The sequence below is a fragment of the Pseudorasbora parva genome, chromosome 9, assembly GCF_024679245.1.
Source record: "Pseudorasbora parva isolate DD20220531a chromosome 9, ASM2467924v1, whole genome shotgun sequence".
NCBI lineage: Eukaryota > Metazoa > Chordata > Actinopteri > Cypriniformes > Gobionidae > Pseudorasbora > Pseudorasbora parva.
Window position 1 is genome coordinate 17,108,500 of NC_090180.1, and position 18,421 is coordinate 17,126,920.

General features: G+C 39.5%; 1 protein-coding gene and 1 long non-coding RNA gene across 2 annotated transcripts; one reads left to right on the top strand and one right to left on the bottom strand.

The window, feature by feature from the left end:
* Window positions 1-5,581: 5,581 nt before the first annotated feature.
* Window positions 5,582-7,817, bottom strand: LOC137089548 (uncharacterized). Its single transcript, XR_010907706.1, has 3 exons — window positions 7,643-7,817; window positions 6,312-6,399; window positions 5,582-6,216 (listed from the first exon to the last, which is right to left on the bottom strand). It is a non-coding gene; the product is annotated as an uncharacterized lncRNA (long non-coding RNA).
* A 46-nt stretch (window positions 7,818-7,863) lies between these two features.
* On the top strand, window positions 7,864-10,639 carry LOC137089397 (serine/threonine-protein kinase pim-3-like). The gene is made up of 7 exons (XM_067452976.1): window positions 7,864-7,891; window positions 7,953-8,720; window positions 9,344-9,438; window positions 9,560-9,610; window positions 9,758-10,136; window positions 10,239-10,415; window positions 10,506-10,639. Exons 1-7 carry the CDS (start codon window positions 7,864-7,866, stop codon window positions 10,607-10,609), a joined length of 1,602 nt encoding a protein of 533 aa, XP_067309077.1. The 3' UTR covers window positions 10,610-10,639.
* The last annotated feature ends 7,782 nt before the right edge of the window (window positions 10,640-18,421 follow it).

An 18,421-nucleotide genomic window follows, 5' to 3' on the forward strand; every position in this document is an offset into this window, starting at 1 on the left:
TAGGCCTACTGTACTGAGGACCTCAGTCTACTAGGCTACTGATCGGCTAAGGACTACTTATTATGAGAAACAGCAGTAAAGTTTAGTAAAGAAGTGAATAATAATTAAAAAATAATCTTTACATTAAATAAAAGCATGTTTACGGAGAAGAAATGAATTACAAAAACAACTTTTACAAGTATTTGCAAATTCCAATTGGAAACGTGTGCAGTCAGTGGCTCATTACTACCCTTTTGTGGCCTGGATGAGAATGAGACTTCTCGACCTGAATATAATGGTTATCATTCTGCATTAGACACGCTCATGTTTTGAAAACGCCTTCTTTAAGTGAGAGCATTACATAGCCTAAACAAAGGAGGAAGCAATTACATTGTAAAACAATTAAATAAGAAAAATTGATAAGGATTTTTCTTTACTTCGGGAAAATGTTTTGTTTTGAATTGTTAATCGGAAAAAGAGCCTTTACAGAAAGGGGAAAAAAAACATATATAAATATGGATATAAATATAAATATGTAAAATACATATTTTTAGTTTTATACACACAAATGTAAAATGTTTTGCTTGCAGAAGCATTGCATTGGAACTATCTATAACTCACATCACAATAAAATGCTGCTTTCCCTTCTGCACGAGCGACTGTGACGTCACAAATAGAATTCTGTGACAGAGCTCTTGAGTTTAAAAACGCAAAACTCACTTGCTCATTTTGTAGTAGGTTCGAAGAAATCAGAGGTCGAAGTACAGCGATACAACGGTGTTAACGATTGAACAGTTATTATGGGTCAACTCGTTTGTCGTCCGAAGAGAGCAGTACTCGAACCGTGTGTTCTACTCAATTTTAAACTCATCACGGAGGAAAACCATCCGCAACGGCTTGATGAGAGAGATGATAGCAAGGAGGAGGCAGGGAGAGAGGAGACGAGGAGAAAGAAGAAGTCTTGGAGGTGGCACTCTAGAAGAAAAACGTACAACATCGCAAAAGCTGAGAAGTTGTACCAGAGTACTTTGGCGATAACTAACTGGAGCCGTATTGATGGTAAAATCGCATCACCACCGTGATGATATACATTTGGCCTATACATTTATTTGACTCGTTTTCTAAAAAAAAAAAAAAAAAAAGTCACTTAACTATTTAAATCTAGATGACACAAGTTTTGGAAAATGTATGATTCTTCAATTAGGGACTTCATTTCACCATATGTATAGTTGCCACACACACATGTTGTGTTTTCTGTCACATGCCTGTCCTGTCTTGTGTGCACATGTGGGTTTTGTCATGTCTTGCATGTGCTACTGTCAACCCCGCCCTTCTTGTTATCTGATTATTGGTTTATTTGCCCCACCTGTTCTCCCTCATTATCTGCCTTGTTTGTTCCCTTTATAATCTCCTTGTGTTTGTCAGTCTGTGTTGGATCCTTGTGTAATGTCTGCGTCTCCCGTTCTCCCTGTGATTCTGTTGGTTTGTTTAAGTTTATATTTTATTATTCTATTGTGTGTTTTTCCCCCTCGTGGGTTTTGTTTTGAGTTTATGTTTTATTTGTTATAAATAAATATATCCTTTTCTGCACTTGAGTCCTCGCACCATTTCCTTTGTGTGTACGTGACAGAAGGATCCAACCATGTTGAGGACTCAGCAGAGAGAGGACTCGATCCCGGAATCGCTCACCACCTGTCCTCACTATGAGCGGATTCTACGGTTTCGAGTCCTCCACCTACTTCACCAGGAGGGAATGGAGATTAGGAATTTTGCAAAGAAGTTCCTGGAGACTGCCAAGGGGCTGAGGCTCAGTGACTCTGCACTCAAGGACCTTTTTAATTATGCCCTAGATGAGCCCATGGAGTGGTGGCTCAGAAGGGCATATGACGGAGGCACATTTGAGGCAATGGTGGAAGCTATCGCCTGCCAGCAGGAGAGAGCTGCCAGGGAGATGGCCCCTGCCCTGGCAGTCCCAAGATCGGTGGTCCCTGCTCCAGTGGCCCCGAGGCGTAGGAGGAGAAAGGCTTCCTCTGCCCCCACTCCAGTGGTCCCAGTTCTGGTGGCCCCAGTTCTAGCGCACCCTGTTCCGGTGGTCCCGTTGCTGGTGGATCGTGTTCCGGTGGTCCCGCTGCCGGTGGAACGTGTTCCGGTGGTCCCGCTGCCGGTGGAACGTGTTCCGGTGGTCCCGATGCCGGTGGATCGTGTTCCGGTGGTCCCGATACCAGTAGATCGTGTTCCAGTGGTCCTGAAACGGAGGAGGAGAAGGAAGTCTCCCTCCGTGCCTGTGCCGGTGGTCCCTGTGCCGGTGGTCCCAGTGCCAGCGGATCGTGTTCCGGTGGTCCCAATGCTGGCGGATCGTATTCCGGTGGTCCCGATGCCGGTGGACTGTTCCGGTGGTCCCTATTCCGGTGGATCGTGTTTCGGAGGTCCCTGTACCGGTGGATCGTGTTCCGGTGGTCCCTATGCCGGTGGACTGTGTTCCGGTGGTCCCTATGCCGGTGGACTGTGTTCTGGTGGTCCCTATTCCGGTGGATCGTGTTCTGGTGGTCCCTATTCCGGTGGATCGTGTTCCGGAGGTCCCTGTACCGGTAGATCGTGTTCCGGTGGTCTCTATTCCGGTGGATCGTGTTCCGGTGGTCCCGATGCCGGTGGTCTCTGTTCCGGTGGATAGTGTTCCGGTGGTCCCTGTGCTGGTGGATCGCATTCCGGTGGACGCCGCTGGGCCGGAGATGCCTCCCAGGCGTCCTGCTCTCACCGCGCCTCCCAGGCGTCCAGCTCTCACCGCGCCTCCCAGGCGTCCAGCTCTCACCGCGCCTCCCAGGCGTCCAGCTCTCACCGCGCCTCCCAGGCGTCCAGCTCTCACCGCGCCTCCCAGGCGTCCAGCTCTCACCGCGCCTCCCAGGCGTCCAGCTTTCACCGCGCCTCCCAGGCGTCCAGCTCTCACCGCGCCTCCCAGGCGTCCAGCTCTCACCGCGCCTCCCAGGCGTCCAGCTCTCACCGCGCCTCCCAGGCGTCCAGCTCTCACCGCGCCTCCCAGGCGTCCAGCTCTCACCGCGCCTCCCAGGCGTCCAGCTCTCACCGCGCCTCCCAGGCGTCCAGCTCTCACCGCGCCTCCCAGGCGTCCAGCTCTCACCGCGCCTCCCAGGCGTCCAGGCGTCTTGTGTGCACATGTGGGTTTTGTCATGTCTTGCATGTGCTACTGTCAACCCCGCCCTTCTTGTTATCTGATTATTGGTTTATTTGCCCCACCTGTTCTCCCTCATTATCTGCCTTGTTTGTTCCCTTTATAATCTCCTTGTGTTTGTCAGTCTGTGTTGGATCCTTGTGTAATGTCTGCGTCTCCCGTTCTCCCTGTGATTCTGTTGGTTTGTTTAAGTTTATATTTTATTATTCTATTGTGTGTTTTTCCCCCTCGTGGGTTTTGTTTTGAGTTTGTTTTATTTGTTATAAATAAATATATCCTTTTCTGCACTTGAGTCCTCGCACCATTTCCTTTGTGTGTACGTGACAGTTTTCATGTTTTGGGGACTTTCCATAAATATAATGGTTCTTACACTGTACAAACTGTATACATCACAAAAGTTTATTAGTTTTTAGATTGTCAAAAACAAACACACACAAAAAAACGCACAACAACAACAACAAAACACTTACCATGATTTATAAGATGTTTTCTTAATTTGGACCAAAATGCTCCCACAATGACAAGGTTTTCTGATATTTCCATCTTTGAGGTGATATTTTGTACCCATAATGTAGGGTTTACCTGGACCACACACACACACACACACACACAAACTTTGTGGGGACTTTCATAGGCGTAATGATTTTTATACTGTACAAACCATATTTTCTATCCCTTTACACTGCCCCTGCCCCTAAACCTACCCATCACAGGAAACATTCTGCATTTTTACTTTATCAAAAAAAAAAATCATCCTGTATGAGAGTACCCCCACACACACACACTCTGAGCATAATCTTAGCATGATGTGAGGATAGCTTTTCTTAGGTGTCATTATCAGATCAGACCAATACTCGTCTATCAGTATTTTAGAATTTGAACTCAGAAACAATTATATCAATTGAATTGTTTAGAGAAGTTTGATTTTACAAGATATCAAGTAAAAAGTGCCCCTGAATGAAGTAACCTTCTAATATGGGTTTGCAATATTTTATTTATATTTTCTATAATTTCTAGATTTTCAGAAAGCACCAATCAGTAGCTCTGAAGTCGTCTTCACTGTTGAGGCTCAGCGGGAGCAAGAATTTCTGCAACCTGCAGTCCTCGACAGGCCAGTAAGTCCATCAGCAGATGACAACACTGACTCTCCAGGAGATGGCAATGTTGACACTGCGGTGAACTCCACATCACATAACTACATTATCTCTGCAGCGAGTCCCACAGTTTATGAGAGCTTTGACTCTACAGAGAGTCCAACAGTATATGAGAGCGTTGACTCTACAGAGAGTCCAACAGTATATGAGAGCTTTGACTCTACAGAGAGTCCAACAGTATATGAGAGCTTTGACTCTACAGAGAGTCCAACAGTTTATGAGAGCTTTGAGACTACAGAGAGTCCAACTGTATATGAGAGCTTTGAGTCTACAGAGAGTCCAACAGTATATGAGAGCTTTGACTCTACAGAGAGTCCAACAGTATATGAGAGCTTTGACTCTACAGAGAGTCCAACAGTTTATGAGAGCTTTGAGTCTACAGAGAGTCCAACTGTATATGAGAGCTTTGAGTCTACAGAGAGTCCAACAGTATATGAGAGCTTTGACTCTACAGAGAGTCCAACAGTATATGAGAGCTTTGACTCTACAGAGAGTCCAACAGTATATGAGAGCTTTGAGTCTACAGAGAGTCCAACAGTTTATGAGAGCTTTGAGACTACAGAGAGTCCAACAGTATATGAGAGCTTTGACTCTACAGAGAGTCCAACAGTATATGAGAGCTTTGAGACTACAGAGAGTCCAACAGTATATGAGAGCTTTGACTCTACAGAGAGTCCAACAGTTTATGAGAGCTTTGAGACTACAGAGAGTCCAACAGTATATGAGAGCTTTGACTCTACAGAGAGTCCAACAGTATATGAGAGCTTTGACTCTACAGAGAGTCCAACAGTTTATGAGAGCTTTGAGACTACAGAGAGTCCAACAGTATATGAGAGCTTTGAGACTACAGAGAGTCCAACAGTATATGAGAGCTTTGACTCTACAGAGAGTCCAACAGTATATGAGAGCTTTGACTCTACAGAGAGTCCAACAGATGAGAGCTTTGAGACTACAGAGAGTCCAACAGTATATGAGAGCTTTCACAGCAAAAAACATGTTGGGAGATTTATCACCACGGGTGTTAAAATTATCACTTTCCGGGTGAACATACAGGTCCGTCTTTGCTAGTGTTAAAACAACACTGACGAAAGTGTTCGTTATACAAACACTGTGTTAGTGTTTCTTTTTAGTCACTCAAGGTGTTGAGAAATGTATTACTCATAAGTGTACATTTAACACTTTATGGTGATTAATCTCACACACCCAGTGTATTTAATGTTTATTTAATGTAAATACTTAAATACTAAAATGGCAATGTGAATGAAATTTAAAACAATTTATATATATTATTTTATTTTTTCCCCCAAAAAATCAAGTGACTACAAATTTATTTGAATATTTATTGAAATTGTAATATATCAATTCCATTACATTTATGTATTTGGCAGACACTTTTATCCAATGCGACTTACACTGCATTCAATACCATTTTTAATAAAAAAAAAAAAAACATTTTTGTCAGTTCTTGCTTTCGCTGGGAATCGCTACAGTAAAGCCATTGTAGTCACACATACAATTGAATAAAACAATTTCTTGTTATACTCCAATGCTATAACATCTTACCATGATAAATCTCTACTGCGTTTCAAACAAGATTAAACAAAGAAACATTCCTCAAGTAATGTTTTAATTGAAAATACAAAAATTCAACATTGTATATATTAAATCAACCTTAATGTTAAAAAACTGTCTGGTTTGTAATTCATTCTGATAAAAAATACTATTCCTTTATAAATTAATACATTTACATTTGGCAGATGATTTTATCCAAAGAGACTTACATTGCATTCAATGTACGCATTTTTACATTTTGTCAGTTCTTGCTTTCCCAATTCATCGATCCCACGATCTTGGCGTTGATAGCGCTCCTCAAAATGATCCAAACACATAGTATCGTTCCTGTTAAAGAGACAAATTTGGTTAAAACAAACACATTAAAAAAATCTAAGATATAAAGTTTCAAACATCTTCAATCAACAAGCAGAGATACTTACATAGCCTGTCTTCCTTTCAGGATCGTTTAGGTTTGTAGAGTAATAATGCCAAGGGCATACATAGATTGTGGCCTTAAGTGGTTTCCTTCTGCAATAATAAACAATATTCCATGAAACAAAAATCCTCCAAAGCAGAAAGCAAACTAAAAGACTCAAAATTATCAGGTCACTTTGTGTTTTACTTCAGGTTATCTTTATACCAACACATAGCAAGAAAATGTTATATTCAAAACATAAGCACTACTGTTACAGATTTACAATGCTACAACTAGAAAAGGCTAGAACTAAGTTGTACAGAAAAAATCGCGCATGGAAGGGCACTAATGCATGTCTGCTCAACTAATACAAAATAAGACGAAAAATGTCAAATAGTATGAGTGTGCAATGTCGTGGAATGTATACGCCAAAACTCATTTCGGCGTGCATATGATACGCACTTTATGGCGTATATATGACACGCTCTCTTGGGTAGGTTTAGGGTAGTGGGGTGGGGGGTTCGTATGTATAATACGCCATAAATTGCGTATCATATGCACGCAAAAAACAGCGTATCATATGCACGCCAAAATGAGTTTTGGCGTATACATTCCACGACATTGCACACTCGTACTCGATCTTGAGTTTCTATATGACTGAAGCAGTTCATGAAGAAAAGCGTGTCCTACGATGTTTTCGACATTTTGGAGCGCTGTACAGAATGGTCGGCGTATGTTATCAAAGTACAACGAGAAGATTGCTAGAACACACAGAGCATTTCACTCGCAAAATGTTGCAGGCCGATCAGTATGCGCAGCGCCGACAATGATGGACCGTGCTATCCGTGGGTGCTCGGCCAGGGATCGAGCCCCGGCGTCACACAAGAAAAAAAAAATTAAGAGCAATTAATTCATTCGATTAACGTCTGCTTTCTCATTTGAATGACATTTCAAAACACCAGAATTAACTCGTAGTTACGGGGTGAAAGATATAAACGGTCTTATAAAGGTTGGAAGCCCTAAAGATACTTAACGTTATGCCAAATGAGAAGAAATAACTATCCAAGTCCAGTGAGTTAAAAAATGACACATAATGTTAATGCTGCTACATTATTACAAAATTAATACAACGAAATTAAGTCACTTACGTAAATCTCGTCCTCCATTAACGAATTTAGTGTGTTAGTGGGGGTTATTCAGTTATGTTAAACTGAATGGCGGATCAAAAGCGCGCTAAATTTAAACTGAGGTAAAAAAAAAAAAAAACGCTAAGAGTTAAGTCATCCACATCGGTTACGTTACTCATTATACAAGCTCATTAATAAATCACAAGTTGATAAGATAATAATACTATACCTTGTCCTTGTAACCGTTGTGTGTGCAGGGAAATCCATAAAGATGGAGAGACCGAAGGATGAGCTGGGAAATTTAAAATGCTCTGCACATGCGCAGATGTTGATTGTTAACACCCAAAGGAAACACTGTGCTTTATCACCCAAAGGAAACACTGTGCTTTAACACTAAACAAGTGATAAAGCATATAATATTTGTAAATTAACACCAGATTTTATCACTAGATGCCCAACACCAGGTTTTTATCCCTCAGTAATTTGCTGTGTTGACTCTACAGAGAGTCCAACTGTATATGAGAGCTTTGACTCTACAGAGAGTCCAACAGTATATGAGAGCTTTGAGTCTACAGAGAGTCCAACAGTATATGAGAGCTTTGAGACTACAGAGAGTCCAACAGATGAGAGCTTTGAGTCTACAGAGAGTCCAACAGTATATGAGAGCTTTGACTCTACAGAGAGTCCAACAGTATATGAGAGCTTTGACTCTACAGAGAGTCCAACAGTATATGAGAGCTTTGACTCTACAGAGAGTCCAACAGATGAGAGCTTTGAGTCTACAGAGAGTCCAACAGTTTATGAGAGCTTTGACTCTACAGAGAGTCCAACAGTATATGAGAGCTTTGACTCTACAGAGAGTCCAACTGTATATGCGAGCTTTGACTCTACAGAGAGTCCAACAGATGAGAGCTTTGAGTCTACAGAGAGTCCAACAGTTTATGAGAGCTTTGACTCTACAGAGAGTCCAACAGTATATGAGAGCTTTGAGACTACAGAGAGTCCAACAGTATATGAGAGCTTTGAGACTACAGAGAGTCCAACAGTATATGAGAGCTTTGACTCTACAGAGAGTCCAACAGATGAGAGCTTTGAGTCTACAGAGAGTCCAACTGTATATGAGAGCTTTGACTCTACAGAGAGTCCAACAGATGAGAGCTTTGAGTCTGCAGTGAGTCCAGCACCAGAAAACGATATTGACTCTTCAAGGAGTTCTGCAACAGATGGGAACATTGATGCTGCAGTATGTCCCAAAGTAGATGGAGACATTAGCGGTGCAGAGCGTCCCATAGAAGTGCCAAAAAATAGTACGTTTACTGCCATTTACCAAAACAGCGTTCACATTTATTTAGTCTTTTTATCATTTTAATCTTGTCTGGCTATCACCAGACCAAGCTCAATTTAAAATTGAACATTGGTCTGGGAGTTTGCTCTTTATTATCTACTGCACAAGAGGCGTGATCAACTGGCATTATTTGAATAACTCTGTACGCAATTGGATAGTCCTTAACCAATCAGACCACAAGAGGCGTGATCAATGGGCAACCACCTTATCTGTCATCGTGTTAATCCTGCCAATAGCGTGCAAGGTGGATAAGCCAATCAGTGATTGGTTCCCGAAAAAGTGTAACAGAAGCAGTAGAAATTAATGCACAGGTTTCCAGACTGAATTCAGATCAAATCGCAGGCAGATCAGGCTGGGTTTACCTAGTCTAATTTTAATCACTATGTACCTTTTTGCAGTTCACTTTAATAGTCCTCTACTGTGCCAAATTAATTTTTAAAAAATCCCTTCTAGTCTCTTGATATTAGACAAATAAAATAAATATATGAATACAAATATAAGATTTAGAAAATGTTAATTACAAAACACATATAAATCAAATGTCAGTTTATGTTGTGTTAACTACGTTTACTTTCCTTTTAATAGATTGCATTTCTAATCTGTACAAATTCGGTGGGGAGCTGGGCAAAGGTGGATTTGGCTCAGTTTATGAAGGGGTTCGCATCAAGGATGGTCTTAAGGTATTTCTTTACTTCTTTTCTTCACTGCACTACTTCACAAAATGTCTGTTCAGGATTCATGACTGCAATGAAATCACCCTTGTGCACATATTAATCGTTAATTCTTTGTTTTGTTATTCAGGTGGCAGTGAAATTTGTCCGAAAGACATCAGCCACAAAATATATCAGCACTGTAAGTAGGCTGCACTCTTCGTTTTTACTTTTTAGTCACTGTTTTTAGTTTATAATATCTTTTTCTATTTTAATCATAGATAACAAATGATTTTTCAATATGAAATCTGCCTTTTACCAACAATTTACCCATCATATTTTCTTTTAGCCTTTTTATCCCGAACCCCTTCCTTTAGAAATCGCTTTGACAGTCATCGTCAATAGGGCTCCCAGCTGTCCTAATATAATTGAGGTGCTGGACTGGCAGGACGACACAAACCTTTACGTCATGGTCATGGAGCACCCCTTGCCATGCATAGATATGCACAGATTCCTGAATCTCAACAGAGGTGCCCTCAAGGAGCACATAGCACAGCACATTATGCGACAGGTTATTCGTGCCGCTAGTGTTTGCTGTTACCGGGGTGTTTTTCATGGCGACATCAAGCTGGAAAACCTTCTAATAAACCTGAACACGCTGGAGGTCAAATTAATCGACTTTGGGTGTGGGGACCTCATAAGCGATTCTGCCTATAAGTCCCACCGTGGTATGTATTATTGCAATCAAATGAATTAGAACACTAAATCGCATCTTGTATATAGTCAAAATACTTTTATTTATTATCATTATTCAAAATCTCTTTCCTCAGGGACAAAACCATACGTCTCTCCAGAGTATTTTGACACAGGCAAGTACCATGCAAAACCTGCAACAGTGTTTTCGCTGGGGGTGCTTCTTTTCACAATGGTCAATGGATATTATCCAACATCCCAAGATCAGTACGACCTCATGAACTGTGTCTGGTCCAGATTTGCTGTGTCAAAAGGTTAGTTTGTTAATCAAAGAACAAATGGTTAAATATAGCATGTGTTGAGTTTACAGTAATAATATCTTATTCTCTTATCGTTTTGCACAGAATGCTGTCATTTCATGCAGGCTTGTCTACAGCGCCATCCAGAGGACAGGCTTCTTCTGGATCATATGCATTGCCATGACTGGTTATTGTTGCGTTTGCCTTAGCATGTCACATAACCAGAATGCATATCATCAACATGTACTTCATCAGTGTGAAGTATGTTTTAACTGTATACTAAATAAAAAAAATTGAACATTTAGTTCTTCAAGAATTTTACCTCCTTTCCACTAGTTCACACTTACATCAAATTAAATAGAGTAAAGATTATGCGTATTTGGCGTGCTGTCCGGGGGAGGGCTCCAGGCTCGGAATTTGGCCCGAACCCAGAGTACCCCCCAAAACTGCAAGAAGCAGAGGACAGCCACCAGAAGTGGGAGCAGAGGAAACGTCACTGCTGCGGGACGCTATATACCATTAAACATTTTCAGAGGCAATTTATTTTCAGATAATTTTTTTATCTTCATACATTTTGGGACCATAAAAAAACACTATTTCTAATGCGCTATAAATAAATGACAGAATTGTGTCCAGCGTTAGTTTTACTAAAATAATTTAATAGATGAATAAAGTAGGCTATTACCGTCAAAGCTGTATCTTATGCCGCCTTCACGTGCTATCAGAAATTTGATAATTTCCACTTCTGAGGTCGTGATTATGAGCTCATCCTATTCAAATTTTGAAATGAGAGGGTGTTAATGTGCAATTTTTACCTTGGAAACTCGTATTGACAATAATTCCGAGAGCACATGAATGCAGCATTAGGCCTACTGTACTGAGGACCTCAGTCTACTAGGCTACTGATCGGCTAAGGACTACTTATTATGAGAAACAGCAGTAAAGTTTAGTAAAGAAGTGAATAATAATTAAAAAATAATCTATACATTAAATAAAAACATGTTTACGGGGAAAAAATGAATTACAAAAACAACTTTTACAAGTATTTGCAAATTCCAATTGGAAACGTGTGCAGTCAGTGGCTCATTACTACCCTTTTGTGGCCTGGATGAGAATGAGACTTCTCGACCTGAATATAATGGTTATCATTCTGCATTAGACACGCTCATGTTTTGAAAACGCCTTCTTTAAGTGAGAGCATTACATAGCCTAAACAAAGGAGGAAGCAATTACATTGTAAAACAATTAAATATGAAAAATTGATAAGGATTTTTCTTTACTTCGGGAAAATGTTTTGTTTTGAATTGTTAATCGGAAAAAGGACCTTTACAGAAAGGAAAAAAAAACATATATAAATATGAATATAAATATAAATATGTAAAATACATATTTTTAGTTTTATACACATAAATGTGAAATGTTTTGCTTGCAGAAGCATTGCATTGGAACTATCTATAACTCACGTCACAATAAAATGCTGCTTTCCCTTCTGCACGAGCGACTGTGACGTCACAAATAGAATTCTGTGACAGAGCTCTTGAGTTTAAAAACACAAAACTCACTTGCTCATTTTGTAGTAGGTTCGAAGAAATCAGAGGTCGAAGTACAGCGATACAACGGTGTTAACGATTGAACAGTTATTATGGGTCAACTCGTTTGTCGTCCGAAGAGAGCAGTACTCGAACCGTGTGTTCTACTCAATTTTAAACTCATCACGGAGGAAAACCATCCGCAACGGCTTGATGAGAGAGATGATAGCAAGGAGGAGGCAGGGAGAGAGGAGACGAGGAGAAAGAAGAAGTCTTGGAGGTGGCACTCTAGAAGAAAAACGTACAACATCGCAAAAGCTGAGAAGTTGTACCAGAGTACTTTGGCGATAACTAACTGGAGCCGTATTGATGGTAAAATCGCATCACCACCGTGATGATATACATTTGGCCTATACATTTATTTGACTCGTTTTCTAAAATAAAAAAATAAAAAAAAGTCACTTAACTATTTAAATCTAGATGACACAAGTTTTGGATAATGTATGATTCTTCAATTAGGGACTTCATTTCACCATATGTACAGTTGCCACACACACATGTTGTGTTTTCATGTTTTGGGGACTTTCCATAAATATAATGGTTCTTACACTGTACAAACTGTATACATCACAAAAAATGTTTATTAGTTTTTAGATTGTCAAAAAAAAAACACAACAACAACAAAACACTTACTATGATTTATAAGATGTTTTCTTAATTTGGACCAAAATGCTCCCACAATGACAAGGCTTTCTGATATTTCAATCTTTCTGGTGATATTTTGTACCCATAATGTAGGGTTTACCTGGACCACACACACACACACACACACACACACACACACACACACAAACTTTGTGGGGACTTTCATAGGCGTAATGATTTTTATACTGTACAAACCATATTTTCTATCCCCTTACACTGCCCCTGCCCCTAAACCTACCCATCACAGGAAACATTCTGCATTTTTACTTTATCAAAAAAAAAAAAAAAAAACTCATTATTATTTAAATCTAGATGACACAAGTTTTGGATAATGTATGATTCTTCAATTAGGGACTTCATTTCACCATACGTACAGTTGTCACACACACATGTTGTGTTTTCATGTTTTGGGGACTTTCCATAAATATAATGGTTCTTACACTGTACAAACTGTATACATCACAAAAGTGTTTATTAGTTTTTAGATTGTCAAAAAAAAAAACACAACAACAACAAAACACTTACTATGATTTATAAGATGTTTTCATAATTTGGACCAAAATGCTCCCACAATGACAAGGCTTTCTGATAATTCCATCTTTGTGGTGATATTTTGTACCCATAATGTAGGGTTTACCTGGACCACACACACACACACACACACACACACACACAAACTTTGTGGGGACTTTCATAGGCGTAATGATTTTTATACTGTACAAACCATATTTTCTATCCCCTTATACTGCCCCTGCCCCTAAACCTACCCATCACAGGAAACATTCTGCATTTTTACTTTATCAAAAAAAAAAATCATCCTGTATGAGAGTACCCCCACACACACACACTCTGAGCATAATCTTAGCATGATGTGAGGATAGCTTTTCTTAGGTGTCATTATCAGATCAGACCAATACTCGTCTATCAGTATTTTAGAATTTGAACTCAGAAACAATTATATCAATTGAATTGTTTAGAGAAGTTTGATTTTACAAGATATCAAGTAAAAAGTGCCCCTGAATGAAGTAACCTTCTAATATGGGTTTGCAATATTTTATTTATATTTTCTATAATTTCTAGATTTTCAGAAAGCACCAATCAGTAGCTCTGAAGTCGTCTTCACTGTTGAGGCTCAGCGGGAGCAAGAATTTCTGCAACCTGCAGTCCTCGACAGGCCAGTAAGTCCATCAGCAGATGACAACACTGACTCTCCAGGAGATGGCAATGTTGACACTGCGGTGAACTCCACATCACATAACAACATTATCTCTGCAGCGAGTCCCACAGTTTATGAGAGCTTTGACTCTACAGAGAGTCCAACAGTATATGAGAGCTTTGACTCTACAGAGAGTCCAACAGTATATGAGAGCTTTGACTCTACAGAGAGTCCAACAGTATATGAGAGCTTTGACTCTACAGAGAGTCCAACAGTTTATGAGAGCTTTGAGTCTACAGAGAGTCCAACTGTATATGAGAGCTTTGAGTCTACAGAGAGTCCAACAGTATATGAGAGCTTTGACTCTACAGAGAGTCCAACAGTATATGAGAGCTTTGACTCTACAGAGAGTCCAACCGTATATGAGAGCTTTGACTCTACAGAGAGTCCAACACACTGTAAAAAAAATCCCTGTTAATTTACAGTAGATTGCAGGCAGCTACTTGACCTGTAGAATGCTGTAATTTTACAGTGGACCTACTGTAATCTGAAACAACAGTTAAATACTGTAAAAAATATTACAGTACTGTGCTGTAGAAAATATAGTCTGTACAGTATAATACTGTCAGGTGTTTCCCTCCCGTTATAATGTTATTTTAGTGTTCCTGCTGTAATTTTCATAAATGGTTTAATACTATAACATTTATTAAAGTACTATCAAATGTGATATTTATATTGCAACAATACAAGAAACTGATGATGTATAATTTACATTTTAAAACAAAAAACACTGAAAATTGCTGGCAAACAAATGGCTCAGACAAAAGATAACTTTAAAACATGCTTTTATTAAAGCTAATAACATAAAATCCATTCATAGAATGACAATATTTCTGCTTCACCAGTGAGGCTAGGCTGAACAGAACATAATGCTGTGACTTTGCCCCACTCCATGAGTTTTTTAAGACGGTGACTAAAGATTCACAGTTGTTGCCTTTTTCTGCACATGCGTCCCTGTCTGCTTGGACACCACCTTTGGCTGGCTGGCTTTTGTTCCTCCCTTGGGGTTCACACAAATAGAGCATCTACAATAAAATTACACAGAAATATAACATATTAGTGAGGTAAGTAATTATTAATTACACTTTAGACACTTTAGACATAAACACACTGCATTCAAATATAGGCCTAAATATTCTAGGTTGTTGACATTATGACAGTATTTGCATCAAATTTAGTTTACGTTTGATCTGAGGCATTAAGAGACCTGAGTATCTTAGAGTAATGTAGACAGCACTTTATAACTTTGTCAGCAGTATTAAAGGGATAGTTCACCCCAAAATTAAAATGTTGTCATGATTTACTCATCCAAACTCATCCATTATGTTGTTCCAAACCTGTATGAGTTATTTTCTTCTGTTCAACAGAAAAGAAGATTTTTTAAAGAATGATGGTAACCAGACAGTTGACAGACCCAAATGACTATCATAGTAGAAACAAAAAATACAATAGAAGTCAATAGCTACTGTCAACTGTCTGGTTACCAACATTCTTTAAAATATTCTTTGAATACAGAAAAAGAACAACTAGAGAGTATGTTTCATTCTGTTTTTTTTGTGTTTTATACTCCATGCTTGCTTGTGACACTTACCTAGCAGTATCAGTGGACGCAGGGAGGGTCAGGGTGTGCTCAGCATCTGCTGCAGTGGCAGATATCTGTAGAACAGAAAAATGGTGGCCTATGTAGTGAAATGAAAATGTGTATACAGTCACAATAGGCATGAAGTAAATACTAAACAAGTGGAATACTAAGCAAAACTCACATCAGCACGGAGTATCATTGCCTCTATGTGTGACACTTGATGGCTGAAAACATAGAAAAATGTATTATGCACTCGGGGATACCACACTTTGCATTCAGCAAAAAACTATGAGCATTGCTGCGGGTCTTACCACATATGTTGCACATTAGCATTTTTATACTACAATCCACAGACCTACACAACAAAATAATCTTACCATTTTAACACAGACAATCTTTAATCTCTTTTAACGAATGGTAGGACTATGTAAAACAGAGGCAGCCAGCAGTGACTGCTAGTCTCATTGCTTTAGTGCACATTTAAAACAAAAAAAAAAACAATACCTGATGTAGATTCGATAATAAATCAAGTCAGTTACAAAAGAACCCTTTTTTCAGTTTGCATTTACCTTGATAAATTGGTGAAGTGAAAAGCCATGCTGGTGATGCACCGTCGTCTGATCTGTGCTGGCAGGGTCACAATCGGAGCAAAGATTCTTCCTTAATTTAATCCTCTTCTCATTCTTCTTTTCTCACAATAAAATATTAAAGTAATGTAATGTTAAACCTTAAATGTTATGGTAATCCTTTTTGGTTGCACGCCTGTTGATGAGATGTGATGCTTCCTGATTTTCCTATGAGTTGTGAGCAGACTCAAGCATGTGACTATAATATAAAAAATACTGTAGTATCCCGTAAAACTGAACAGTAGCTTGCCGTTATTCATTTGCTCGTCAAATTCTGCCTCATTTACAGTATTCAGCTGTATTAATGAAGAACGGTAAATTACTGTACAAAATGTCCCGTATTTTTACAGTAATTTTTTACAGTGCAGTATATGAGAGCTTTGACTCTACAGAGAGTCCAACAGTATATGAGAGCTTTGACTCTACAGAGAGTCCAACAGTATATGAGAGCTTTGACTCTACAGAGAGTCCAACAGTATATGAGAGCTTTGACTCTACAGAGAGTCCAACAGTATATGAGAGCTTTGACTCTACAGAGAGTCCAACAGTATATGAGAGCTTTGACTCTACAGAGAGTCCAACAGTATATGAGAGCTTTGAGTCTACAGAGAGTCCAACAGTTTATGAGAGCTTTGAGACTACAGAGAGTCCAACAGTATATGAGAGCTTTGACTCTACAGAGAGTCCAACAGTTTATGAGAGCTTTGAGACTACAGAGAGTCCAACAGTATATGAGAGCTTTGAGTCTACAGAGAGTCCAACAGTATATGAGAGCTTTGACTCTACAGAGAGTCCAACAGTATATGAGAGCTTTGAGACTACAGAGAGTCCAACAGTATATGAGAGCTTTGACTCTACAGAGAGTCCAACCGTATATGAGAGCTTTGACTCTACAGAGAGTCCAACAGTTTATGAGAGCTTTGAGACTACAGAGAGTCCAACAGTATATGAGAGCTTTGACTCTACAGAGAGTCCAACAGATGAGAGCTTTGAGTCTGCAGTGAGTCCAGCACCAGAAAACGACATTGACTCTTCGAGGAGTTCTGCAACAGATGGGAACATTGATGCTGCAGTATGTCCCAAAGTAGATGGAGACATTAGCGGTGCAGAGCGTCCCATAGAAGTGCCAAAAAATAGTAAGTTTACTGCCATTTACCAAAACAGCGTTCACATTTATTTAGTCTTTTTATCATTTTAATCTTGTCTGGCTATCACCAGACCAAGCTCAATTTAAAATTGAACATTGGTCTGGGAGTTTGCTCTTTATTATCTACTGCACAAGAGGCGTGATCAACTGGCATTATTTGAATAACTCTGTACGCAATTGGATAGTCCTTAACCAATCAGACCACAAGAGGCGTGATCAATGGGCAACCACCTTATCTGTCATCGTGTTAATCCTGCCAATAGCGTGCAAGGTGGATAAGCCAATCAGTGATTGGTTCCCGAAAAAGTGTAACAGAAGCAGTAGAAATTAATGCACAGGTTTCCAGACTGAATTCAGATCAAATCGCAGGCAGATCAGGCTGGGTTTACCTAGTCTAATTTTAATCACTATGTACCTTTTTGCAGTTCACTTTAATAGTCCTCTACTGTGCCAAATTAATTTTTAAAAAATCCCTTCTAGTCTCTTGATATTAGACAAATAAAATAAATATATGAATACAAATATAAGATTTAGAAAATGTTAATTACAAAACACATATAAATCAAATGTCAGTTTATGTTGTGTTAACTACGTTTACTTTCCTTTTAATAGATTGCATTTCTAATCTGTACAAATTCGGTGGGGAGCTGGGCAAAGGTGGATTTGGCTCAGTTTATGAAGGGGTTCGCATCAAGGATGGTCTTAAGGTATTTCTTTACTTCTTTTCTTCACTGCACTACTTCACAAAATGTCTGTTCAGGATTCATGACTGCAATGAAATCACCCTTGTGCACATATTAATCGTTAATTCTTTGTTTTGTTATTCAGGTGGCAGTGAAATTTGTCCGAAAGACATCAGCCACAAAATATATCAGCACTGTAAGTAGGCTGCACTCTTCGTTTTTACTTTTTAGTCACTGTTTTTAGTTTATAATATCTTTTTCTATTTTAATCATAGATAACAAATGATTTTTCAATATGAAATCTGCCTTTTACCAACAATTTACCCATCATATTTTCTTTTAGCCTTTTTATCCCGAACCCCTTCCTTTAGAAATCGCTTTGACAGTCATCGTCAATAGGGCTCCCAGCTGTCCTAATATAATTGAGGTGCTGGACTGGCAGGACGACACAAACCTTTACGTCATGGTCATGGAGCACCCCTTGCCATGCATAGATATGCACAGATTCCTGAATCTCAACAGAGGTGCCCTCA

Coding starts and splice junctions, on each gene's coding strand:
- LOC137089397 (XM_067452976.1), top strand. CDS start 7,864: ATGCCCAACACCAGGTTTTTATCCCTCA. Junction 9,611..9,757: donor CCACAAAATATATCAGCACT/GTAAGTAGGCTG, acceptor ATTTTCTTTTAG/CCTTTTTATCCCGAACCCCT. Junction 10,416..10,505: donor CAGATTTGCTGTGTCAAAAG/GTTAGTTTGTTA, acceptor CGTTTTGCACAG/AATGCTGTCATTTCATGCAG.